At 45.1% G+C, this 27261-nt stretch overlaps 2 protein-coding genes across 3 annotated transcripts in view; one reads left to right on the top strand and one right to left on the bottom strand.

Annotated features, from left to right (window-relative positions):
• The window catches only part of CngA (Cyclic nucleotide-gated ion channel subunit A), a 371493-nt gene that overhangs the window by 167126 nt on the left and 177106 nt on the right, over window positions 1-27261 (top strand). For both annotated transcript variants that reach the window (XM_065432743.2, XM_070535384.1), the window contains one exon: window positions 31-102. The gene's annotated coding sequence lies outside the window, so the exon portion shown is untranslated. The remainder of the gene's footprint in view (window positions 1-30; window positions 103-27261) is intronic.
• The window catches only part of LOC135902574 (uncharacterized), a 29244-nt gene continuing 20408 nt past the window's right edge, over window positions 18426-27261 (bottom strand). Inside the window, exons 2-4 of the mRNA XM_065432748.2 lie at window positions 22430-22631; window positions 19685-19937; window positions 18426-18951 (exon numbers count right to left, since the gene is read on the bottom strand). Of these exons, the coding sequence (XP_065288820.1) occupies window positions 18633-18951; window positions 19685-19937; window positions 22430-22559 (702 nt within the window). The 5' untranslated portion in view covers window positions 22560-22631 and the 3' untranslated portion in view covers window positions 18426-18632. The remainder of the gene's footprint in view (window positions 18952-19684; window positions 19938-22429; window positions 22632-27261) is intronic.

Below are 27261 nucleotides of genomic sequence, written 5' to 3'. Positions count from 1 at the left end.
TTTTAGTAACGGTGACGTTGTCTTTCGCAGGGATTAACTGGACCTCGCATGATGGGAGCATTCGTACCAGCTTGGGAGCGCCACTTTCATCGTGATCAGCAGGTGAGTAGTGATCCGCTGATTTTACGTGACGTGGTTACGGCGGCATACCGCGTGTACACGACTGCAGACGAACGAGAACACTATAGGACAGCCGTTTCATTCCAATTAACTTATCTTTCTGTCCACCTTGTCCTGTACTGTGATCGCCATTTATCCGCGGTCTGTTATATACGCTCATACGCTACAGCCGTTAATCTGCCAACCTATTCTAATTACACGCGTTCTTCGACTTGGAGTCATTTGAACTTCGGTCTTTGACGCTTATCCTCCATGAACGGTCAATGTGCGGGTGATACAAGGAGACTAATTAATCAGTGGCGGTCTCAACGAAGCGATAGTGCTAATGAGTTACGCTTATATGTATTACCACAGCACTCGGTGGGTTCGCACGACAATTTCTCGGAAGTTTTATCACGTGTGAGCCTAACACGGGGCAGGTTGCTCGTGTTCTAAACGGTCACCACTGCACGTGCCCCCCCCCCCACCCCCTCCCCCTTTGCCAACGCACAATTGCCACTGATAAAAGCTCGAAACCGTGCATTGATGATCATGTAGCAGCTGCGTGTCGTTCGGTACACCGTTAAAGAAAATATTCTTAAATGCGGCGGCTCTCATTTTGCTGATGCTGTGTGTGCAGGCATCGGTTGAAGCTGGGGAGCATAGGAAGACACCAATGCTACTAACCACTACTAATTTAATGCAAAGCCGGTTGATTGTACAGTTGTCAGGTGGAAAAATTTGCAGGAGCTCTACACTCACACATTCCCCTTTAAACACGGACCACTCTGTTCAGGTGAGAAGAACGTGAATGTAAATGTTACTCCCCTCTCCCCCCTCGTCCTACATACAACAGGTTGCTAACGCGATGCTATATCTCTATAGCTTTGATTTTTGCTTTAGTTTGCGCAATATATGTAATGTGCCATTTGTGATGAGGAAAGCAAGAAAAAAGAAAACGATTGGGCAAATGTAGCAGTTTGACCGGCCGTACCAGCCTGACCACTCAGCTGCCAACGACAAGCCAGCAGATGACAAGCAAGCAGACACAAGCCAGCAAAAGTCACACATTTTTACAGCATTTCCACTGATAAAACGCAAATGTTAGTAAAAAAAATTACCATTACCAGGTACTAACAAAGAAGGCATACAAGAAGTTTAAACACGCAGCGCATCCCACATTAAGAAAATACCTTTATTTAGGATAAGAAAGAGGGAATCATCAGTGAACTTGGTTTTATGGAACAAGTGTGGCAAATAATGTTCCATTCGTTGGTATTCATAGTTGGTAAGCTAGTATGCGTGCCCTCTCGTGGTCATGACCGACCACTGCGTAGTGTGCTTTGTATAATATCGTTTAGTATAGCTGGCGGCTTTTTTTTGTAACATCTCATTTTTATTATCTTTTATTCCCCTCACCCTCTTTTCCGAGCACAATATGTCAGCCTGTCTGAGAACTGGCTAACCTCCCTGTTATTCCGTCTGTTCCTGCTTCCTTCTTTATTGCAGTCATAGTGGTGATAAAGCTGGCGTTGCTACTAGTGTGGTTAGCCTAACGGACTGATTTGACAATTGCTCCGTCATATAGCACCTCTTTTCGAGTTGTGAAGGCGTGTCACCGTGTGTCCATAAATTTAGGCTTTCACCTACATGCGAGCGTGAAAGCACGTGATCTCCTCACGCACTGTCCGCAGTCTTTCCGATGGAGCTACACTTGTTCTTGGTGCAGGAGAGCTCGTAAAGACAGACGAAATGGTGCGTGCGTGCACGCAACGGGGAGAAGCCTCAGCACGCTTTGCAATTAACACTCAAGCAAACCCTGTTTGTGCTCTGTTACAGCAAAGAGTCTCTATGCGGCGCAGTAGTGTTAAAGGTGTTCGAAAGTGCCGACTAGGTTTCCTCAGCAAGTTAGTGGCTGATCGCATCACTCTCTGTCGGCTGCCTTGAAAGCATCTCGTTTGCACGAGCTCATATGCTCTTTCATTAACACGAGGTGACGACAACAACAGGTGAAGCTACCCACTGAAACGTAATCTACAACGTTCTGCGGACATTTCCAAGTGAAGCCCCAACTACTGTCTGCATAGGTACAATTAAGCAACTGTCCAGTTGGCAAGGTTGTCTATATAGACTGTGGGCGTGTATGAGCAGAGAACTTGCACCAATTTACGTAATGGTGGATCCTGTCTGAAAGACGTATGAGAATAACTATGTATACGAGCAGCTGTTCCCACTGAACACTGCAGCGGGCATCCTGCGCTCGCTTTGCCATAACTACGCCGAGAGCAATGGCGGTGGCCCAAACAGTCGGACACGACACCGCAGCGAACACGTAACAACAAACAAGCCGTGTCATCAAGTATAGATAAACTATCGCGTATTTCTCGCTTGCTTACTTCACCTGTGGTACTTAGCCAATGTACTAAGAAGAAAAAAGTGGAACCAAGCTTATGAGCTAGCTTCTACAAGCGAGCAAGACAATGCAAGAAAGCCAAAGTATAGACGAAGCGAGAGGGGGCGTTGCCCGGCGTGCCACTCGAGCCTCCGTGTAGGTGGTTCGCCACTTCGCACGCGACGTTGCTTCAATGTTTCACATCGAGAGCCGCGTGGGCGTGGTCTCGCGGGTAGGCGCGACGCCGGCCGGGGAGCGCGCAAACATGAATCATGCAACTTCGCCGATGTCATCATCGGGGCACGATGGCGCCCTTTGCGAAAGAGGTGGCATATTTGTCTTCATGCGTCGGCGGAGGGCAACCCTCTCGGGGCAGCCGCGCGAGCGCATCGTCCAAACGGGACATGCGACGAAACTAAGCCATGCTCGAAGCATTGCAAATATGAACGGAGAGAAACGTGTACATATTTAATTAATTAATTAATTAATTAATTATGGGGTTTAACGTGCCAAAACCACTTTCTGATTATGAGGCACGCCGTAGTGGAAGACTCCGGAAATTTCGACCACCTGGGGATCTTTAACGTGCACCCAAATCTAAGTACACGGGTGTTTTCGCATTTCGCCCCCACCGAAATGCGGCCGCCGTGGCCGGGATTTGATCCCGCGACCTTGTGTACATATTTGACGAGTAGACTGCACGTTGGAACGCGCAGCGATGCAATAATCATTCAGCAGCGGGAGAGTTTCCGAGCTAATGTACCTAAACGGTACATTACGAAAGAAATGGTACGAAAGAAAGGTTGGTAAACCAGAAAAAGCACATAACTGAAGTACGGGTCGCGGCGCCGCTTGAAAAGTTCCGTGTGTTTGCGTGTGCGTGCGTGTAATGCTGTGATGTTATGGTGACGGTCGCCGTGATGCCAAGAAATCAGGAAACGCTACTAATGAGTTAAAGCTTTCAGAGCCTCGGCTTAGGTACATAGGTGCACAGGCATGCAGAAGGTTACTTATCTATATGCAGTGCATTAACACTCCGCTTAAGCGCAGCAGAGTGTCGAGGAATAATGTTTTGCTGGCACACAATGGTATACGGTAACGTGCGCAGACTATGTTTTCCTCAGGCACAGTAACGTACAGAATCGTCCGCTCTCAATGAAAACACCTCGTCGGTATGAAAGCGCTCATAGCAGCCTGCACGTGGACGAAATCCTGGTGACTATACTCTTTTGTTAATACACACCCGAACTAGGCGTCGAATAAGACGCGCGTTCTGCATAATGTAGAGGACATGCTGAAGTTACACGGGCTTGAATATTAATGGGGTGCTCCCTGTATAAGTGGACGACTCTGCGTACAGAGTCATAACGGCACGAGAGTGATACGGTGAACAGTAGCAATAACAGAAAACAAACAGACAAAAGCAGTCCGGTGAAGTAAGCCAAGGAAAGGGCCGCCCGATACTCGTTTCTCACTGCATGCATCGTTGATGAATGTGGCGATTGCCGAGCTCTGCTTTCCACCTGTCAGGCGTCGCTTGAAACGGCCGTCCGTTGGAAGTGGTAATCTAGTCCGCGAAGATGCAACGGAGCGGTGCCAAAGTGAGCCTTCATTATCGTGCTTCCGGGGCGGCTTCGTAGGCGGGCTCGGCTGACACGAACGGAGCTCCGTGGGATGCTGGCGGCGAACGACCGGTGCAGGCTTCCGCGAAGGCTGACCCTGTTTCCGAAGTAGCGGGGAACTTGCGATTAGCCTGTACCACCCTATGAGGATAGCGTAAGCCGCCTCGCCGTTCTGTGACGACGTTGCTTCGCACTGCCTGATCGTGGCACACTATAATGAAGTGGGCTAGTTTGATTCAATGCGGCTTACACGCATATTTTGATATTTCGATGTTGTTTGATAGTGAGTGGCACCGTGGCGGGCGCTTACGTGCAGAAAGAATGTTCGCCCGCGAAGCTGGTTTCGTTGACTAACCTGGTTTACTTCGACGCAGGGATGAAAGAGGCGTTATTACAATGATTGATTGATTGATTTGTAGAGTTTATTGGCGCAAGGGCCAGATGTGGCCAAAGAGCGCCAAGTCGATGATCCGTGCTTCTCAATGATATATGAGTGTTAATTGCGGGGAGTGTATGAAACATGGCTGTGTAGAGGCCTAAAAACATTCGCTAAAAAGTGCAAAATATACATGTCCTGCAATGTAACTCTGAAAGGGTCTCAAATTTATTCGCTCTAAAGTGCATAAAATACAAGTGTATGCATATTAAAAAATGACAGTGATTGATCGTGTCGCCACGCACGCGCACAAACACACACATTTTGCATTAAGATTGTTTGTAAGAGCAAATGCGCAAACGTACATATTATTAGCGATGATGGCGGGCCAATGGTCTTGAGATTCCGGCCCTTGTTTTTCAGTGCTAAGAAAATTTCTGGCATTGTTCCTCTCGTTTACGTTGCCTCTCGTGACACAATTTCCTTTCCACACTTATTTCTGAAATTGTATATCTACAGCCATTTATAGCTAGACCGAATGATCAATTTATTGGTTGTACTTTTTTTTCATGAGCTGCTTTAATGTACGTACCTGGACAGACTCTGCTCGACATGTTTGTATGCGACGTCGATAGCTTCTTTTACGGTTTATGTTTGATGTATTGTTGGGGCGTTTATCATTAGCGAGCGCACCCGTATTGGCTGCGAAAAATGGCAAAAAAGAAAGCCTGCTTGCCTTGACCGGCTTCGATAAGCTGAAATGACTCGGTTGCATAGGTCTCTTTTAACCCTTCCTTGCCCAGACATAGTTCCACATCGACAAAAGCTTGTTCAGCTTCATTTCAGGCTATGGAGAGGACATTTAAAAAAAAAGAACACAAAAAGCATTGTTATCCGATCAAAAATATAATTAGTAAAATAATTAATCGATTGGTAATTGATTTTCTACCCTACCCACAGCTGAAAGCTATTTGCAGCGTGTCAAGAACGCTACTAAAGGCTCTGCGTTAACTTTCCATGCTTAAATCTCGACACTGAGATATCAAATGCACCGCAGCATAAATGACACGTTGGGCGTTACAGGCTTAAAGGTGGGAGCAAGGTCATTTCGTTCCCCCGATGAAAGGCTCATTAGACAGCGGTGAACTGTTTACACTACGGAACGCGATCCTTCCATAACGGCGACCACAGATGCTGCTCGAGAGGCCGCAGTCAGTGCAGCCTTTTCGTCGTCGATAAGCTCGGACGTGACAGCACGAGCGGTAAGAATGGGGAAGGCTGGGGAGGGGGCGGGAAGAGGGGGAGGGGAGGCGATGCGTGGACTGTTTTCCGCTTCGGGAACATTCGTCAAACTTGCGCGGAGGGCGACTCCACTGTCTCTCTGCAAGTTGGGACCCGGGCTGCCAGTGTAGTGGGGCTCGCCTACGTCGACTGTTCCTTCCCTCTCGCTAAATCGAGGATGCAGTTCTAGTGAAGCGATAGCGCCGACCACCATAAAATTGGAGGCCCACTTTCCGGCACACCGACCGCGAGTCACGCCCATTCGTGGTCACCGTTCGCTTGGAGAAATTAATTTTGCCAAGTCGCAGGAAGTTTATAGAAGTCTGTTTTTATACAGACTTTAGAAAAACAAATATAGCCTGTATTTGAGATAATGTTGCATAGGGTGTCTAGGAAGTTTATCGAGTCTACGTATACTTAATATCATACAGAGAGAAAGGGAGAGAAACAAATATTTATGACAACAATAGCCAACAGAACCAGGTTGTCCGAAAATAGAACAGTGCTATTACGTGGGCTAGTTGACTGATTATTTTCTTTTTTGGAACAGCAAAGGAAGGCGCGAACACCACAAGCCACCGTTCGGAGTGTCTGCGTCTTTACTTTTTGTCGCGTTTATTTTGCGCTGGTGGCTTACGAATGACGATAACTGTAACATATACAGGATGTCCAAGCTAACATCAGCCAAGCTTTTGAATGAACAAAAAAGATATTTTAAAAATACGGCGAATATACACTTACAATACTGTTACGTCTCAAAACCACCAAGGCTGTTAATTGAACTTTTGCCACGTGTCAAACCACCGCACCCCCTAACCAGACGTCAGCGCGGCGAGGACAAGGACTAAAAGCGCTCACCCCCCCCCCCCCCCCCCCCTCTTTTCCTGGAAACCGGAGTAAAGGACGAACGAGAGGGAACCCCGTCAACGAATGGATAAGCGCAGTTAATTGGACGAGTCAAATCACCACCCATCCCTAGCCACTTATCCAGCCGTCGAGACAGCGTGCAAATCGGCTGCTGCAGGATTCTACGAAAGACCCTCAGCCCTAGCTTCACCCACCAGACTGTGCTAAGACCGGGCGGGCAGCGACGAAAAAACCAGGTGTCGCCGGATGATTTCCTTTTGCCACAAATTCCGAACCAATTTCATTGAGGCGGAGTCACTGCGGGTTATGGATAGCATGGGCGTGGTATCGCAAGGGAGTCGACGATATTGATTTGCTGCTGGACAGTCTTTAGATTACCGAGTTAACTTACCCTAGGCAAAACGAGGGGATTAAAAACATATACTTTTCGAGAGAGGGGAGAAGGCCCTGATGTGAACTGAGACGTTAACTTCCTCCTGCATGGAGTGGGCTTCCGCCCACTGGAGCCATGCAACTAAGCTAAATACACACTTTTTCCTTCATTTTCTACAACTTGAAGTCGTAGTCGATGGGCTTGGCGGACTCCATGCCCCGAATGCGACCCTAGCCCCAACAATACCTACGGGGTTCTAAGTGTCGTCAGACATGTAACGGTGAACACCATAGGTCTTAAAATCGTGTCTTGACCATGTTTTTACAATCTTTTATTTCGTTGAACAGCTCGGCTTAAGTTTGCTACAGGCACCCTATACCTTGTACGTGCACTTGATGAAGGGGAAAAAGTAACTTGTTTGCGGGTATGTTTGTAATCTTATCTGTCTGTAGCTTCTGTTCACTTGCGCATATGTACAAGCATGTATTTTGATATGTTTACTACTGTCTTCTTTCCCCACCTGTCTTATACTTCAGAGTGCAGTCCTTGGTCAAGCCGATTTGTAGCTTTTCAACTGTAACTTCGCGTCATTTTAATGTAGAAAATGAATATTTGGTCTGAGAGATAAAGCAGGATAGATGACAAGGGCAGAGGAAAGGCCCAATCTCTAGAGTACAGGTTTAACTGGCCAAGTGTGCAGTTTAGGACCGTCTTGTTTACGGAACGAAGCTGCAGGTGCGGACAGCCTGAAAGTAGAGTTCCAGTCCTTCTGAGGAGTGCCTGGAAAAACTTGCTCTTTTTTCGACTGGTTGGTTTCAAGACCATCAAGAAAATGGAAGCAGCCAACCACTCTCACGCCGACCAACGTTTGTCGCTAGCATGCATAGTCAGGACAAACACTGAATAGATCCACGTGGAGATCACAGTTTTCAAAGAGTTCCAACACATGGTTGAATTTAGTTATGCCGAGAAATGATGCTTGAAATGATGAGCGGTACTCAATCGATAAAATTTTTATTTTTGACATTGTAGATGCACATATATCAGGAGCACAGACAAAAAGCCAAATGAAAATATTGGCTTCACTGGTCGAACAAGGTCAATCCTTTCTACGACGGCACTTGTCTTAGTCACGGTCCTGACAAAGACGAGACATCTTGTCAAAACATTTATTTCTGCGACATTCCTTGTTCGATCACTGTTAACCAAAACTAACAAGGCCAGAATTCCGTGGAGTTGACCAGTGTTCGCGCGCACTACTTCCTGTAATGTTCCTTTCGGATGCTTACACCGTTACCGTTTGCCCTCTCCCATAGTAGAGCAGCAAAGTAGGTGAATCGAACGGAAGCTGGATAATCACCGTTTCTTCTCATTCTTTCTGTCGTCATTCTCAAGCTGCCCTTCTTGGCTTGAGTATATGTTAGTTTAGGAAGCTCACATTGAAGCATAGTCGACGCGCTTATGATGCTTACCTCGTTATCGCTTGCCCTCTCCCATAGTAGAGCAGCAAAGTAGGTGAACCAAAGGGAAGCTCGATAACCACCGTTTCTTCTCGTTATTTCTGTCGTTATTCTCAAGCTGTCCTTGTTGACTTGAGTATACGTAATTTTAGGAAGCTCACATTAAAGCACAGTCGACGCGCCTCTATTGCTGTAGGGTTTAACAAGCGTACAAGCTTGGGCGAATATGACTGTAACGAAAAATGCGCTCTATTGGATGATGTCGCGAAGGATGCAGCCCGACAGCCCACTTAGATAGCGCAGCAGAACGTGTTTTCTTTTTTTTTTTTATCCGGATAACTGTAAGCAAGCGGGAGCTGCGTGCGATCGAAGGGCTGCATTGCGTATGAGCGGCGCCATTGTTTTCCCGAGACGTCAATTGGGTTACCGGTCAGTTGGAGAGCAGAGTGGCTTGGCTGTGTTGCTCTTTGTTGGTGTCAAACTCGAGGACGAAAACACTCATGTGGGTCTGTTGGAGGGCTGCCCGGCAGACTTCGACTGCTACCTTTCGGAGCCTTTGGCGCCTAGTTCTGGGGTTTTAGTGCAGCTGATTGATTCCGATGACAGGGTGTAGATAGCTGCAGCGTCTGCGGTTTCCAGGAGGCCACTGGCTCTGCTTATTGTGCCAGTGTTGTCAGTGTGAAGGAACGCTAAGCACAGGTATTGTTAGTCTAGCTTAATGCCCTAGAGAAATAGCAGGCGTTAGGCTTTCTCAGCCTAGAGTGGCAGATTACTTTTCCAAAACTCTGTCAAGGTTTTATGAAGTAAAACAAATCACATGCCAAAGTAGAACATGTAGGGCGAATTCTTCATGTTCTTTAAGTTCACGCTCAGATGGCCCAATCGAGCCATCTTGACAAATACATAGAGTGCAAGGCATGTTCGTTCATTTGGGTCGTTTCTTCTCTCTCCCTCTCTGTTAGAGAGAAGAAGAAGGTTTTATTCAGTTGAAAGATATACGCAATAGAGCTGTACGTTTAATTTCAGTACATTTGAACACCTGCTATTTCGCCTGGAAAGGCGAAATATGTTAGCAGGCGGCGTCGTTGCTTTGAACTGAAGTAAGCTATAGTAAAGAAAACCTTAAATGCATTGCATGAAATATAGGCGCTGATGCCTTGTTTTTATGAATTATATGGGTTAAATTCAGGTTGCGCCAAGCGGCCACTGCCCAAACCTATATGGCGACACGGATACATTGCACGTGAATTGCCAGATAACTTTAATTACCACATGTACTTCGTTTATTAACATAATAGTTCTGCGGAAACCTGCAAGGTGGCGAGAAGTAATGAATTTTATTTATTACATGCTTTCTGACACTCGTCATGACTCCGCTCACGGAAATTTTTTTTGTAACTTCATCTTTGAAATTACAAGGCTGGTAAATATCAATCTGCCTCATTGGAACATGCATATTTAGTACTTTTTTGATGCGTTAAGGTAGTTGGGCAAGGAAAGTGCAAGGAATAAGTTGGAAAATAGAAATGAGAGACAAAAATGTGGCTATAATATAGGGCTCTTGCGTTTCCTTCCCAAAACTTGTTTCCTCCCAAGACAATGTGCAAAATACATCCACTAAAAGATTGAAGTGCACAGTCCTGTCAGTAGATTCGGCCAGTAAAAAAGAAGCCGACAACACTTTAGCCATTACTGCAGCCATTGTAGCTGGTTACCATTGGTAAGTAACATTGCTCGACTGAGTTAAAAATTTCCTTCATTCGTCCCACGAAAGGAAATTGGGGAAAAGACAACAGACTAATAGCTACAAAAGTGTAGCTTGATGCGCCTGAGGCCCAACATAAGTAAATGAATGGCTGAAAAAAAAAGCCGCACTATCGCCCTATAAAGGCGAAGTATCGATTGCGATAGCAAATTAATGGACAGCTAGCTACATGAAGTAGGGATAATAGTTTTATCGGCCGTATAGACTTGTAAATATAGGCATACTAACTAAACTAACTAACATGGTGTCAAGCGCGCACAAGCAAACATGACTACATCTCAGTCGATGACCACGGAAACACGCTTTCAAAACACTGGAGGGAGGAAGCCCGGCAGCAGCAGCGAGCGAATCGACCTTCTTGCCGAGTCTCGCATCGACGCGAATTGAGCCGCGAAAACACAGGGCGCGGCCTGACTCTGTCCCCATCGCAGGCAGCATTCAAGACACAGCGGCATTATGTATACGGCATTAAATTGTTTCAACATCTGAAAACAGCATCACAATATCCTAAGTTCCAATAAATGAAATAATGTAGAAGTCCCTCTTTAGGAGTTCACACAAAGCAGAAAGTCTTGTAAACTGGCCACTACAAAAAGTCGCTTAAATTCTTTAGGTGTAAGGGTAAATATATTACTTTCATTCGTTTCGTAAGTATTAAGAATCGCTGGCATCAGGAATTGCAAAGCTTGATCATCATAGTGCATTCTGGTTCGAGGAAAATTTCACTTTTCCGTGCATATATGTAGTACGAGCCACTTTATGCTCTCTGGTTATGTCAGCGAAAGACTTCAGAAACTCAGTGACGGACGGTGGGGAGAGTATAATGTAATAAATTAAGGAACCGATATTCAAAAGTAGTGCTAATTCGGATAATATTATAATAAGCAAAAAATATCTAGTGTGTATTTTATAACTAATACAAACAATATACCTCACGACAGGCACGTACCCAGGGGGGGGCCCGGGGGGGCCCGGGCCCCCCCCCCCGAAATCAGGTGGCTTACCCCCCCTCCCCACCTCCCCACCCACGCCACCACTCCTCACACATTCCTAAAGCGCCGCCAGATCAATGTTGAGACTTGGCAGCTATTAATCGGTCAGCATTATGCTGCCTTTTTCACTCCTTTTAGATGCGGTAGTTATCGGCATCTCTTGTAATGTGAAGGACAATTTTCTCATCGATTCCGCACCCGTGCGATTAACTCGAGATGCGTTCAGTTGTCACCATCTATTCAACCGTCACGCGCATAGCTGTTGCTTTTGTTAGTTCAACCTTCTTTGTTTAGGCTGATCCTGGGACCAGGATCAGGACCAGGACCTGGGACCGGCTGTTACTGAGCTGGTCTGCACTCTCGTGGAACGAGTTGCGGCCGGAGAAAACGCCAATTGCGTTTAACTTTTCGCTTTGCTTCATTATTTTGTTGAGTTACGGCTCGCCGCGAGGCTGGCAGATGCCCGCAACCATATACACGTGATATGGGTTACATAAGGTGGGAAATAAAATAATGTGAAAGTGCGTCCATCATGAAACCCTTCAATAACCCTTAAACCCATAAGCAAGATGACGGTCGCCCGTTACCTCGTCTGTTTTTCCCTAATTGTATAGCACTTTTCGTGCAAAATTGGCAACTGGAAACAAAAATCGAAAGGAGTTGAGAAATTAAGTGATCTACTAAGGCAGAGAGCCAAGGCAACAACCAAACTGCAAGGAAAATCGAATAATAAAAAAAGTTAACCGTTGTTTATGTTTATGTATGGATCAACATCTTTTTATTTAAAAAGGAAGTAGAGAAAACGCTGCCGGAAGTGGAGAACAATTACTTGCTTTGAATGACGCTTCTACAATTATCGGTCGAACCGCCTCACGTAGCCACTTCTCTGCTGTGCTTATGTGGGTGTTTATCTAACCATTCGCGGTGAGTGCAGTACATCTAGAATCGCAGAGTCCTGCGCTCTACGCGGTTGTGTGGGATTCGCGGCCGCACAGCGTTACGCAATTCGCGGAACTGTCAAAACTGACCAACAAGGCGAAAATAACTGATATTCGAAACTATAACATGAGAAAGACTGAAGAAGCTGTAAAAAATGAATGCAGCCTGAAATCAGTAAAAAAGAAACCTGGCTTTGGACAAACCATGATGTATACACTAAAAGATAATATCATCAGCAATCTCGAAGGCATAGCAAAAGCAGCGGAAAAATTCTAAGCTGACCTGTATACAGTACTCAGAGGAGTCACGATACCTCCCTTAGAAACAGTAATGAACAGGATACAGAAACTCTCCTATAACTAGCGATGAGGTCAGAAGGGCCCTGCAAGAAATGAAACGATGAAGAGCGGGAGGAGAAGGTGGAATCACAGTCGATTTAATCAAAGATGGAGGAGACATAATGCTTGGAAAACTGGCGGCTCTTTATACGAAGTGGCTATCGACTGCAAGGGTCCCAGAAAACTGGAAGAATGCAGACATTATACTAATCCACAAAAAAGGAGACGTTAAAGAGTTGAAAAGTTATAGGACCATTAGCTTGCTCCTAGTATTATATGAAATATTTACCAAAATAATCTCCAATAGAATAAGGCAACACTGGATTTTGTCAACCAAGAGAACAGGCTGGCTTCAGGAAGAGATACTTTACAATGGATCACATCCATGTCATCACTCAGGTTATCGCGAAATCCGCAAAGTACAATAAGCCTCTCTATGTGGTTTATATAGATTACGAAAAGGCATTTGATTCAGTAGAGATACCAGCAGTCATAGAGGCACTACGTAATCAAGGAGTACAGAACGCTCACATAAAAAGCTTGGAAAATATTGCTACATGCGTGTGGTATCTGTTTGTTTGAACGAGGCGCGCGGGCGCCATCACTCCAGAAAAGAGGAGGAAGAACGAACTGGGCTCGCGCTGTGAATCTAACCGGTCAGCGCTGCAACCGTTGTTGTAAATATAATCTGTAAATAGTTTCTCGTCTTACTGACTTGTCCTTCGCGTAAGAATATCTCCAGAGGTTCTACAGCTACCTTAATTCTACACAAGAAAAGCAGGGAGATACCTATAGAGAAAGGGGTCAGACAGGGAGACACAATTTCTCCAAAGCTGTTCACTGCGTGCTTAGAAGAATTCAAGCTATTAAAATGGGAAGGCTTAGGAGTAAAGATCGACGGCAAATATCTCAGCAACCTTCGGTTTGCCTATGACAGTGTTCTATTCAACAACAATGCAGACGAGTTACAACAAATGATTGGAGACCTTAACTGAGAGAGTGTAAGAGTGGCGCTGAATATTAATATACAGAAGGTGAAGATAATGGTAAATAGTCGGGCAAAGGAACAAGACATCAGGATCGCCAGTCGGCCACTAGAGGCTGTGAAGGAGCTCGTTTACCTAGGTCAATTGATCACAGGGAACCCTGATCATGAGAAGGAAATTCACAGAAGAATAAAAATAGGTTGGATCGCATACGGCAGACATTGCCAGCTCCTGACTGGAAGCTTACCATTATTATTGAAAAGTAAGGTGTGCACTCAGTGAATTTTGCCAGTGCTGACATATGGGGCAGAGACTTGAGATAAAGTTAAGAACCGCGCAAAGAGCGATCGAACGAATATTGCTAGGCATAACGTTAAGAGAGAGACAGAGAGCAGTTTGGATCAGAGAGCGAACGGGTATAGACGATATTCTAATTCACATCAAGAAGAAAAAATGTAGCTGGGCAGGTCATGTAATGCGCCGGTTAGATAACCGTTGGACCATTAGGGTTACAGAATGGGTACCAAGAGAAGGGAAGCGCAGTAGAAAACGGCAAACGGCAAAAAGCTATAGATGGTGCGATGAAATTAGGAAATTCGCGGGTGCTAGCTGGAATCGGTTGGCGGCAGGACAGGGGTAATTGGAGATCGCAGGGAGAGGCGTTCGATCTGCAGTGTACATAAAACATGATGATGATGATGATGATGATGATGATGGAGGTTGTGGGCCCCCCCCCCGAAAGAAAATCCTGGGTACGTGCCTGCCTCACGACTCTCTTTTGTGATACCTATAGACTGGTGAGGTTAGTTTTTGATGTCTTATGCTGCACATCAAATGACAGTAATTAACATGAGATTTAGAAACAGCGCGATAGCTTGTTAGCTTTAAACGAGGGAAATCAAATTGACTTCTAGAAAGAAAACCAACCAAATGACACAGCTTTCTTTCAATATGAACAATATGATTGCTCCATCTCATTGAGGAATGAAAAATAACTCCAAGTGATTTAAAACTTTGTGATATCTGTTCGAATATTGCAAAACACAAGGTGATTACTACAGGTGTCTACTGAATTTACAGGTCGAAAGAAAACAGCTTTGGTTTTTTTAGTGTTTATGTACATTTCTTTTTCCTTTTACCACTCACTTAATGATTCAAGAATAGCGTTGCCTCTACCTATAAGATCGTCGGGGCGTAGCCGCACGAAAATATGCTCCTGTCGTCGGTATATAAAGAATGAAATGTGGATCGCTAGAAATGCTAGTTATATAACTGATATAAATAATAGAAACGCTGCATTTCATTGATTGCAAAGCCGATACTTAACCATCGACAGCAACTGCTTGGTTATGTTGACTAAAGTATACGAGCGAAAATTATCAGGACAAGAGCCACGTATGCCATACTTTCCCAACTTACAAATTAGAATCTCATGATTCAAACGATCAAACAACTTTGTGAAATCTATAGATATTCCAAGCGTTAATTTCTTCATGACAATATTACGTGATTTTTTTTTTTTTGCAGCAAGACAGACTCAGTTGATTTCCCTTTATGAAATCCGAACTGGGATTTGGTTATCAAAAAATGTTTATCTAAAAAAGAAAGCTAAGCACTCTCCTCAATAATTTCTTTTTCAAATCTTTTGAAAATAGAGGAAGAACAGAATAGGACGATAGTTACCTAAAATATTCTTTTTACCACGTTTAAAGATAACAGAAAGCTTAGCAGTTTTCATTCTTTCAGGGTATTCCGCAGATGCAATACATTGATTTAATGTATGGATTAAACAAGTAACTAAGAGATCAGCAACAAATTAATCGGCTTTACTTGTAGCCCATTATAATCTTTGGAGGACGTTGACTAAAGGTTTATCAATACAGAACGCTTTTCGTTATCTGTGTCCTTAAATACTGTAAATTTACTCAGAACATTTGAAATGAAACTAAGCGCTCTTGGAGGGCACCCAGAAGGTACAACGCTTGTAAAATAATGTGTTAACTTTGTTAACTCAGCATTAATTAGCTCAGCAAGGGCGCTTCCTTTACTTTTGCTTAGAAATTTGTCGTTCAAACGTTCACAAAAATATGTTATTTTTCTTGTTTTTATCGACGGAACGGTTTTGAAATGCGGATTTTGACCTGCGAAGTTATTTGTTCAACTTATTGCTCTACGACTTAAATACCTTCAGGCCAACAGGATCTCGGGTAATCATAAAACGTTTGAAGAGCTTGCTCTTGCGGGTAATCATCTTTACCCGCGCAGGAGTTATCCATGGCTTATGTAATACGACGTTAACATCTTTCGTTTTCTGTTTAGATTACCTTTCATAGGTTTCTTTTATCGTAACACTGTTAAGAAGGGCAACCGTATCGCAGTAGCTTATCGCAGTGAACCATTGCCGGCTTTCATTGGCGGAACTTCATCTCATAAAGACGCTAAACATAAACAAAATGCACAAAATTTCGTTTACCGCGAAAAAAACAGCAAACGTTGCGTGCGCGGGAAATGACTCGAGGGGAAAACGAAAGTTCTTGCAGTGTTCCAACTGCCGTTGCTGCTGCCGAATTCCAGCGCTATATAGCATAGAAAACGCGTCGCTTAGTGAAATGCCGTTGTTTCGTTTTGCTCTCTGTCTCTTGTGTTGCGCTGTTTCAATATTGGTAACTCTGATGGAAGTCGAGCGACAATTCTAGCGAAGTGAGGCTCGGCGTTTTGGCCTGACAGGAACGCCGGAAAGCGTCGCCTAACGCAGGAGAGATCAAGAGACACTCTGGCTGAGAGGGGGCGGTAAAAGAAAGCTCAGAAGTCCCAAAATATATTACGCGCGAAACGGAGACAGAGTAAGCACGGATGGACACACACAAATGGGCCTTCGTTGCGTTTGCGACAACGAATAAGAAAAAATATACTTGAAACTAGAGAGAAAAGGAAGTGCCTGACACAAATTCCCGCCGATAACAGGGGAGCTAGCTAAGCGTAAGAGAAGCTGTCCAGGGGCAGCGGGGGGCTACACCGAAAGTGCTGGGGCCGAAACAGGCGCCTTTGACGCCAGCCAATGCGTGGGCAACGCGTCAACAACTGACGTCTCCCAGCGCATTAGACGCGGAAGACACGACCACGAGTAGCTCGCTCAGCGCAGTATAGTTCGTGGAGCTCCTCCTGCATCGACCGCTGCGGCCAAAAACACTCGACTCGTCTGACCATGCCAAGCATTGCCTTTTGCAGTGAAAGAACTAAGAGAGGGCTTTCGCGGCAGAGTGAGCTGAGAGAAAAGGAAAAAAAAAAAAGAACGCTCCGAGTTAACCGGAGGTGGCGAGAACGTGGCACACGCATGCTCGTTTTTTCCTTCTTCTTTCTTTTCAGCATCGAGATTATTGCCTTGCGCAGCACGCACCATGGTCACAAAGAACAGCAGGATGCAAATGCGTGGAAACTTCAGCCGCCCCCCCCCCCCCTTTTTTTTCTGTTTTTGTTTGTCGTGTTCTCGTGAAGCCATGAAAACGCTCGCACTGTAATATCATATGCGCTGTATTTCGAGAGGCGTCTTGCAATAAAAATTCTGGTGCACTGCTGGACTGGGTGGAGAGAGTACGTACGAGGCGCTGAACAAGATTTGTTAAAGGAGCGCTTACGAGCGTGTTGCTCGGGACAACGTGATTAGCGTGAGATAGGGCAGACGCATACAGCTACGAAAGAATGTTTGAAACCTAGCAGCATGAAGATATAAGAAACACAAGAGTCGCTTCACAAAGCAACGTTGCAGAAAATCTGCTGCAGAGGCAAGCAACAGGAATCTACCCGAAGTTCCTTGTTACGATTGTTTATCCGCCCATACTGGAGGCATATTTCGCGTGTCGATACGGTAATTTCGGTACCGTATCGACAAAAACATTCTTATCCTAGAACTGTTCGCAAGGGCAGCTGTCTATTCGGATGTTATATATTGACGAAGGTGGCCGGCAAACGACAGCAAGTACTTACGAACGAAAAGCTTTTCTATTTTGGGCGACAGTTCTGTAGTGCACGCATAGTCAGTCTGGACATTCCGTACAGCTTAAGTAGGTTCCAGCGGAGAAGGAAATAGGGAAGTTTAACATACAGAAGCTGCAAAATCGGTTATGAGAAGCAACACAGGGGAGCTCCAGATTACTTTGAACGCCTGCATTACATGCGAAACGTACATCTAAATATAAGGGAACGCGCGTTTATGCATTTCACCTATGTCAAAGTGCAGTCGCCGCGAGCTTGTGCTTAGCAACATAACGACACACACAGCCGTTGAGTCATGACAGAATCACAAGCCCAGCGTTGAGGAGGCTCTTAGATTTTGAATATTATAACACAACGCAGGTTATACAAACAACTGGTGCAGCCCCATGTTTTTGTAGACATGGTCCAACAGCGAGTACAGTAATTATCGAAAGCGCGCATAACTGGCACTGGATCTGCAGTTCTGCAAGGGATGGGGTTCAGACTACCGATATATATGAGCCCAAAGCAAGAATCTAAGCAATAAAATGTGACTTGAACTTATCTCACAGGATGGCGCATAATAAACATTTAGAGCTTGGCCATGAAGACTATGCCACTAGCGACAAGTCCCCGGTGACAGGCCAAAATATGTATGTCTGTTCGGTTATTTCGTCTTAATATCGCGCTGTATCGGACAAACTCGCTTATTCTTGCAAGTTCACTTCTGCTCAGTATGTCGTGCCTATATAAGACGAGTAACGTGTAATAGGCAACTTACTCTACAATAAGTAACCATATCTGCCTCAGAAAAAGAAGAAAAAAACCCATAATGATTGCTTCTTTGCCTGCATTTCGCTTTAGAAGAGCCCATCCATTGACGTCATGACAAAAGGAAGTGAAGTAAGATAAACACAAAGCCCTGATAATAAACCACTGATCTTGGAAGGAGTATTTCTTTATTCCGGAGTCAATCTCAGTAGAACTGAATCAAAACCAAGCCATCTCAACGGAGACCGGGCCGAAGAAAGTCCATTTCACCCAGCCGTCAGCTTCGTGCCGGTGGTGTCCTGCTGCAGTGTGTGTTCATAATATGCAACAAGGCAAGGCACCTCGTTATGCGCGCTGGCGATTCGCACAGGGTTTGGTCGTCACGGGGTCTTCAGTTCTTCAACGGGGTGTGAACTCGCTGGACGGCATCTGAGGTTCAGCGGCGGCCAAACGTCGTTCGCCCCGGCGAAGCTTTTCCATGACTAGCGATGTTCGGGGCGGCGCCTCGTGATCCATGAGCGCTTGGCGCATTGAAGCAGCGGCAACGCGCTCGACCAACGATCCTAGAAATCCGTTGGGTCCGATGGCCATTCTGAGGAGAGGCATCACCAAGCCGGCTGGACTGTCCGAGCAGTCCTCGTACAGGTGCGAGCAGTCATGGCCCAGCATTCCTTTGGACCACGCGTCAAAGTAGGCGTTTGCTGGCACTGGCCTCTGCCTGTGGTTTCAAAGTAGAAGGACAAAGTATGGAAATAAGGAATGAGAAAAAGATTGCATTCATAAATTGTACAAATAATGCGCTCTTTATCAAATCGCTCCCACGTGCTGTTACCCTCTTCTCCCCAATACATCCCATGACTGGAACCATCTTTCCCGCCTTCTGTAGCTGCCAAATTCTCCGAAACGCTTAGGAATTTCTTTTAGCATTTACCGATTTCTTCTCGAGTCAAAATTTGAGTATATGTTGCGAAATATAAGATGTGTATGTAGCAAGCGTTGGGCACATTGAGTACACTTCTCTAGCGTTGCCATTTTGGTTTGCTTTGCTTAGCGGCACATTTCAGTGATTTCATAGTATATGCTTTGAGTCAATATCACTGTTTTCCTAATAATCGATAAAGACCGCAGATGGGGGGGGGGGCAATATTTCAGGTCACCGAGTCCACGCAGCGCAGTCCAAGCTACGGATCACTTCAACGAGCCAAGAACGACAGTCAGCAGAAGGGCTGGACGAATGGTCGCCGTTAATAGCCGCATTCGTTCAAAATTTTTGTGAAAAAGTTGATGCCTGGATTAGCAGCTGCGGAGGGAGAACGTGGCGGAGAGTGCGAGTTCTATTTCTGGTTCCTAGTTAGATCACGCGATTCGTACTTATCTGCACTGCTCAAATTTGGTGGCACAATGCACCACCACCAGACAACTAAATCATTTACTTGCGGTCTGTGCCTCACCTGACTTCTCCTTGCCAGGACCTGGATATGGGGAACGCGTAGGTGAGGGTACGCGCCGACTCGCAAAAGACCCGTTTGCGGCAGCCGGGCTGCAAGCTCAGAAGTGTCAGAGGGGGACGACTGTGTCCACTGTCGGCCGACCATTCATTTTGGCGCCATGCCGGGGGCTCTCCTGCATATGACGTAGTGGTCGGCGGTGTCGTCACATTAGAGGCGACGGGTGTAGCTGTGCCGTTCCGAATAGGACGTGCAGCTGCGAAGGATACATAGAATAATGATTAGTTCCGAAAGACGATTAAAAAACAAACAAATTCAAGAGAAAAGTGTACTCCTGGTGTACCCGATTATGGCTGCATGCCACAAATTAGATTTTGTGCGTTTTATCATGGGAGTGTTTGTTTTATTCATTCTAAACAATGCTTTAGATAGAGCAGAAACTTAAGTGTTCAGGCTTTTCACATGCTTATCTCCTGCCGCGCTGCAGAAAATATCCAATCGAACTAACATGTGACGTTCATGACGTCACGGGCGAGGCATCAGTTCTCAGGGTAAAAGGTGTCGCGACATGCAGGATTTGGTTGCAGAAACCGCTCTAACCTTCGTGAAAATGTATGCTAATGATGTTAAACACCGAAATCAAACGAAACCAATAACCGCGCTGAATAGGAACAAATAATGTAAAAACACGTGGATGAGCCGCAACGTATAACTGAGCAGGTACGCTTCTGGCTGAGAATGCGTGAATGGCGCATGACAGAACTGAATCTTCGCGAAGCTATTGTGCGTCTGTTAAAATGTTTGACTTACTACAGGTCCCCAAAGCGCCGTGTATCGGTGCGAACATCAAGATACCCGCTCTGTGGGACGGCAACTATACACATTTCTATGCAGGCGGCATGCTTGGCGGAGAGTGACCTCGGTGCGTATTCACAAACAAACCGCTGCGTACAAAAGATCGTTCGGTAACAAAGGCACGCTACAGTGATTGGTTTTAGATTGGAGGATCCAAGCCGCTTGCACGCGGAAGTCCGATTTCGTCGCCTGAGTTAAATTGTGAAGTCGTTAATTTATTCATTTCCTCAAAGGTCTCTGGTTGAGACATTACATGAGGGAGTGGGTGGTTAATGGCAAACAAAGATACTACAAGTTACAATCGGATATTTTCGGATATTACAATGGGATTTGTCATTAATGAAAGCGCCAGGACAATGAGAAACATTTCATGTGAACGAAATTCCTCGTGAATTGGTTCCCTGAACAGTTCCGATCGCGTGCCTCAGTTACTCTAAAGAGACGGTTCAAAAAACAACTCTAAAAAGACGCAGGGGTCAATTAGTACAAACTCGTTAATCTTATGTTCCTCCGTACTGAAGTATAAAAGATACTAGCACATGCCAATGTTTGTGTCGCAAAATGCAACAGGAAATAACTCATTCTGTATGTGCATTCGTTTTTATAAAGCGAAGCTTTCTTTGCCTCTTCCTTCGCCTTTCCCACTGCTGCTGCAGTGGGCTGCTGTCGCGCACACCATGTCAGGGGGTGGTTCAGACAGGCGCGAGTAAGAGAGAAATAGCGATGGGAAAAACTCGTTTTCACCCCACCGCGTCGAATGTGCACAATGCCCTCTGGCGCTCCCTAGTCGTCGCCACTTTAGCCGCTTGACAGCTGTAATTATCCGTGACTCCCCTCAGAAGCATTGAGGGGACTGCAGCGCTCCCCTTTCTACTAACGTACGAGGCCAGAGGGGACAGAGGTAGAACTGTAGAGAGGAGAAGGAGGAAAAGAGGGGCAATTCCCATACGAGAGAGGGGGAGTTCACATGAGAAGGTAAGGAAGCTCCACTAGAGCGGTTCTGGGAAACAGGATAAGCTTAATGTTCGAGGGTACGGTAGGGTACGTTGCTGCTATTTCTGAAAAATAACCGCCATGCAAATATGTCAAGCGGGTAAATTAATTAAGGCGCACTGCAGGGTCCAGGAGATAACACTACGGAAGCAGTCGACCGTAAAACCGACACTTCCGTGCCCGCAGCGTTAGCTTTGCGGCTATGGCATTGCTAGAGGTCGTGGATTTGATATCCATCGCGGCAGCCGCACATTTCTACGGGGGCGAATAGAAAACGCACATGCACTTAGATTTTCGGACACGTTAAAGAACATCACGGTGGCAAAATTGATCCGGAGTCTGCCACTACCACGTTACTCATAACTCGCGTGTAGTTTTGGCACGTACAGCCCCATAATCCCATTCAAGTTTGATACTTCTGCCACGGTGCGATGTGCCATGTGAGGAAATGACAAAACTCAACCCTCTGAGAGGTTATAAAATATGGCGCACAACGATGCCTCCAGCAAACACCTCTTCTGTGTGTTTTGTGTACTGCGCTGACAAACAGCAGTGGTGCACGCAAGGTAACGTTTAACAGCAACTCACCCCTGTCGTGCTAGTCTAAACGTTGAAGAAATTAAGCTTTATCCGTCGACATCACCTCTAATTATCGTCAACCATAGCATCCAGCACAGAAAACTTCGCTTACATCGATTCCCACAGTGCGTGGGATCTGCACAATTTTCCTTTCCTTTCACCTTAGGCGCCACAAAAATTCACAGATATGCACCAATTAGCCAAACGTCTTACTTTGTTAAAGATACGTGGGCTTAAACACAAACCGTGCGCGAAAGAAGAAAAAAATCGACGCAAGTAACAAGGAACTGATTAGCAGGGGATGCTTAAAATAATACTCACTTGTGACGGAGACATTCGCAAAACAAACCAACACAATGCAGACGAGACGTGGCACCAGCGTCATGTCAGTAGAGCGCACGTGGTCTGTCGTTCCCGGCGAAGGCACCCGTGGTTTGCCGACTCCTGCCATTGCCACAAGTGCGACTGTCTCGTGCGACCGTTCAGCGACAGCTGCCTCCAGGTTTCCGCGATGAGTCTTTCACTGCGAATACGTGCAACCGCAGCCTCGTTTATAGTATACCCTCCTCAGAAAGTCTAAAGGAAGGCTGTGGTGTGGCAGATGGTACGAGGATTACTACGCGACAATAAAGAGTCCGGTACAGGGTACACCCAATCAGAGAAGACCTCTGGTTAAACTCCCTGCTTTACTTTGCCTTTCTCTCTCTCTCCGACAGATAGATTGTTCCCTTTTCTTTGAGGACGGTATTGGCGAAATAAATACTTTTGGTGGAGCTGCTACGCGGTCGAAAAAAAAAGAAAGTGTGACATACAGCTTCGCGTCAGCCTCCCTTCGCAGTTCCCCTCCTCTCACTTGGTTTCCTGCAGCAAGCGCGGAGGGACACAGTACCCAGGGAGCACCACTCCTTCTGTAGCCGGACGGAGCACAACAAGAAATGACGAACATGGAGGAACACGATGTGTTCGTCCATTCTTTGTCTTGTGCTCCGTCAATTTTGCGCTGTCCCCCTACTTTCGCGCCATGAACCAACTAGCCCAAACCACAACCGTAGCATCCTCCATTACTGTCTTGCACCACGATCTAGTAATACCAGGAAATGTTCAGTGCTGTCCGCTTCCCTGCAAGTCGGTGTTCCAACTACGCTCTCGTTGACAGCCCGCATTTCATTCCCTATGTGTGGTCGTTTCAGGAAAGAAGCGCGAAGAGAAGGCTTTCCTAGAAGTCTTTAGACAATTACCTGTCTGGCAAAGAAAATATATTCTTGGCTTTCCATATACTTTGCAACCACCGAACCCTCAGAGTAAAGGGGTTGGGCGAAGCTTATTAATGGGAAAAAATACTTTGTTGTACTGCTGTTGTCGAGAGTATTTTGGTTCGAACACGCCATTCCCGGCGCGTACACAGAATACTTTTGCACGTGGTGATGTGAAAAAGCATGTGTTTGAGATACTTATGAAAAGATCACGACGTTTAAAACGTTTTACACACACGTTAAAACACCTCATAAATGATAGCTCAAAATTAATATTAAAGTACAAAAAGAAAGACCAGTCGGAGCGTAAAAAATTAAATCATTACTAAGATTCGGGAAATCTGCACACTTCATTTCGATGCCAACACGTGGTCATGTAGTTTTTCCTTTTTTTGCCATTAACGACGTATGCATCAAACAAATTTCTCAAATATCTCGCTGAGTTCCAAGCACACGACTCCATTGTGTTTCCGTAGAAATATCATGTTGCGGTCAGGACCTGCAGTCTGCATTTGTTGACACAGCAAATCCAGCTAAGACTTGCAAATGTTAATCTGTTAGTCCCTCGAGGCTCAAGGACATTGCAAATGTAGTATATGAGCTGATATTGGACTTTCAACCTAGATAGTTAACTGAGGCTGAAAAGCCCACACGACGCAGTACTTTCAGTGGGAGGTACATTTTGGACACATCGGCATAGATTTTAATACCACTGAGGTTCCATTTTTCTTGGTGACCTTCGATGAATACGTTAAGAAAGCAACAGCATCGTGAATCAACTAATTTGACAAAGTCGAGACAACTCAGCTTGTTGGATCGGGGTCCAATGGTGGCCAGTCGGGTTCACGGAAATGCCAGTGAATCGGGCCGTTTTGAGTCAGCCTGACTGGAAATGGAGAGTTGTCGCATTGTATACGATTTAGCAAAATGCATATAAATGCACATGGGTATGAGTACTGCAGTGCAGGATATCTATTAGGGCGCACTTCTACGTTACATGTTTTGTGGCCACAGGATTCACATTGTAAAATAATGCGGCGTGTTTCTGCGTTTTCTGTCTCGTGTCAAGCAACCAGACACGGCAGCAATCCGACGAATTTTGCACGCGCTCTTTTTCAGCACAGAATCAACGTCAGCCGATTCAAAGAGACCGAGTTTCTCGGAAGGTTTTGTTAATCACCAACTTAGTATCTTAAGTCAACCTACCGCATATTTGACGACCTGAAACAAGCAAGAGGCGCTGCAGACCAGGCGAGCTCATCGTCACATAAAGACATTCCTTGTGGTGCTCTGGGCGTGTGGTGTGTCACACCGAACCCAACTATTTTCCTCTAAGGCCTTTTCATTTTTATCTGTGACCAGGCTGTAAAGTACAAAGAGCATACAAGTTCCAAGAAATTCCAAGAGTTCCAAGTTCCAAGAAATTCCAAGAGTACAAGAAATACAAGAGTCATTGTTCCTGACTTCTTGCTACCACGTGCACCCGCAGGCCCCGCTGCACCCTCCTTGCTAAGATTTGCTTTTTTTTTAACAAGTCGTTGACCCCACGTCTGTGGGGTCAACGCGTGACGTACGCTTTCCTTCAATACCACGTGCGTGAACTTGCCTTGGCTGCAATCTTTTCTGCCAAGCTTGATGCACACCTTTTCATATTGCACGCTGCTGCCGTTTTGTACATCAAGAATTTATTTGGCAGGCACTTGCAGAAAATAATTCACGCTCTTCTTGTTATTGACCCCCCCCCCCCGCCCCCCCCCCTTTTTTTTTTGGAAGGGGTTGGGTAGTTAATACGGATCTGTTCTTCCTGGCAAGGGTTGTGTGGAAGCCGGGCTAGAGTGAAAAGATTGACGTTTCAAGAATTATTTCAATGCGGTATAAAAATATTATTTTTCTTACAGTTAGGACTACCTACGGGAGACTTGGAGTTATCTTGTTTTTTTATTATTATTAAATGTATTTAAGGAGAGGTTGGCGCCTATCTGTGGCGCCGTCTACCCCTCTTCTCTTACGCGATAGTAATGATCGGAAAGTTATCAACAAACTAGACAAATAAACACATGGACGAACATTCACGTACTAAGTCTCAGTACTGCAATATAAATAAATGTTCGTGCAACAGAAGAGTTCACATGGCATAAATATTCACAAAACCGAACTGTTGAGACGCAATACATGCGTTCACACGGCACAAATGTTCACAAAACCAAGATGTTCACACAAAATATGTTTGGGCGCCTGAATGCCGCACTGTAGATCCAACAAATACAAATGCTACATGAACACGAAGACACAATTAACATGTTGAACACAATGAACATCTTGTTTTTTCTTTATAATAATATAGTAGTACAACCCTGCAAGTAAAATCAACACGTAATGTTCATCCGTCTGCCGCACGTGCCAACCAATATTTTAGTAAGGAGTTGAGTGACCTGTATATATATATATATATATATATATATATATATATATATATATATATATATATATATATATATATATATATATATATATATATATATATATATATATATATATATATATATATATATATATATATGTGTGTACTTGCAAGATGCATGTACTCACGCTCATTTAGGGCAGCTAATCAATTTTTGAATAGATATACACTGTCTTACATTTGTCACTTAAAGCTGTCATTTCATGTCATATATGCGACAGCACCACGTACTGTTTGTAACATCAAGTAAAGCGGCCCATGCAGTCACGTGTGCCGATGGCGATTGCTCATAAAGCCGGCACTTGTGTTCTGGTTGCACGACGTATCAATAAATCTTTTAGCTTAGCTTTTACTATCGTCTCCGGATCTTTGTAACATTTACCCATTTTTTCATAGGCTTATCAGTGTTTACTTAACTCTGGAATATCACTATATGTTTCTTCCCTGTGTTTAGATAATGCCATCATCATCTTGGTAATGCACTTGGCTAAATTACGATGGTGTCGTACCGCACGTCGAGCAAGGCCGTTTCGTAGAACTTCACTGAGTCAGCACAATACTTGATTACTCGGGAAACGTTAAACAATTATTTGATTATCTTCTGAGGTTAGCACGTGCCAAAAGCGCGATCTGATTATGAGGTACACCATAGCGTCTGTTTGTGTGTGTGTGTGCGTGCACGCGCGCGTGTGGGTTCTCTATATTCATCGTGACCAACTGGGTTCTTCAACGTGCACTCAGAGAGCGGTACACGAGCACCGTCTCTTGGGGCGTCGGCAGCAGGATACTGCATTAGGAACGTGTGTGATGCCATATTAAATTTTTTGAAAGCGATGCAAAGAAACTCCCACTTTAATTTTATCGTTTTTCTTCCTCTGCAAGAAAACAAAAAAAGATTATTCGCTTCAAACTTTAAAATAATATAGCCCGAAAATCGATATTAACAATTACTATTAGTTTATTATCACATTCTTAAGTTACGAAATTGCATTTAAGTATTCTTCTGTTTTCTTACCTACTGCCGCCACATTCAAGGCCGTTCCCGCATATAATAGGTTTAGCCATACCCTTGGGCAACAAACCAAACGAGCACTTTTACATTCCGCCTCTGTAGGGCTGAGGCCCCCGTGGCTTGGATCGCGCCAGCGAACTCGAGCTCAGCAACGTGACGTCATAGCGACACGGTCGGAGACGGGAAACGCTATGTTTACATGTCAAAAACAGACACTTAGGAATAAAAAAGAAAGGACGCAGATTTTCTCAATGTTCTTGTTGTGGCTTGATAAAAACGAATAGACTTATCACCAACCATCCCAATCACACGCTTCGCCTTTTTGAGTGTTCATGACGGCTTTAGTCTTCTTTGCGTCGGCTATTTGTTTCCGTTTGTGGTGCAGTGGTTTAGACGGCGAACGAAATACACTTTTTCACCTTTGTGT

This window comes from Dermacentor albipictus, chromosome 3 (assembly GCF_038994185.2).
Source record: "Dermacentor albipictus isolate Rhodes 1998 colony chromosome 3, USDA_Dalb.pri_finalv2, whole genome shotgun sequence".
In the NCBI taxonomy this organism is placed as follows: Eukaryota; Metazoa; Arthropoda; class Arachnida; order Ixodida; family Ixodidae; genus Dermacentor; species Dermacentor albipictus.
The sequence above is the reverse complement of the archived record's forward strand: the minus strand, read 5'-3'. Positions and strand labels throughout refer to the sequence as shown.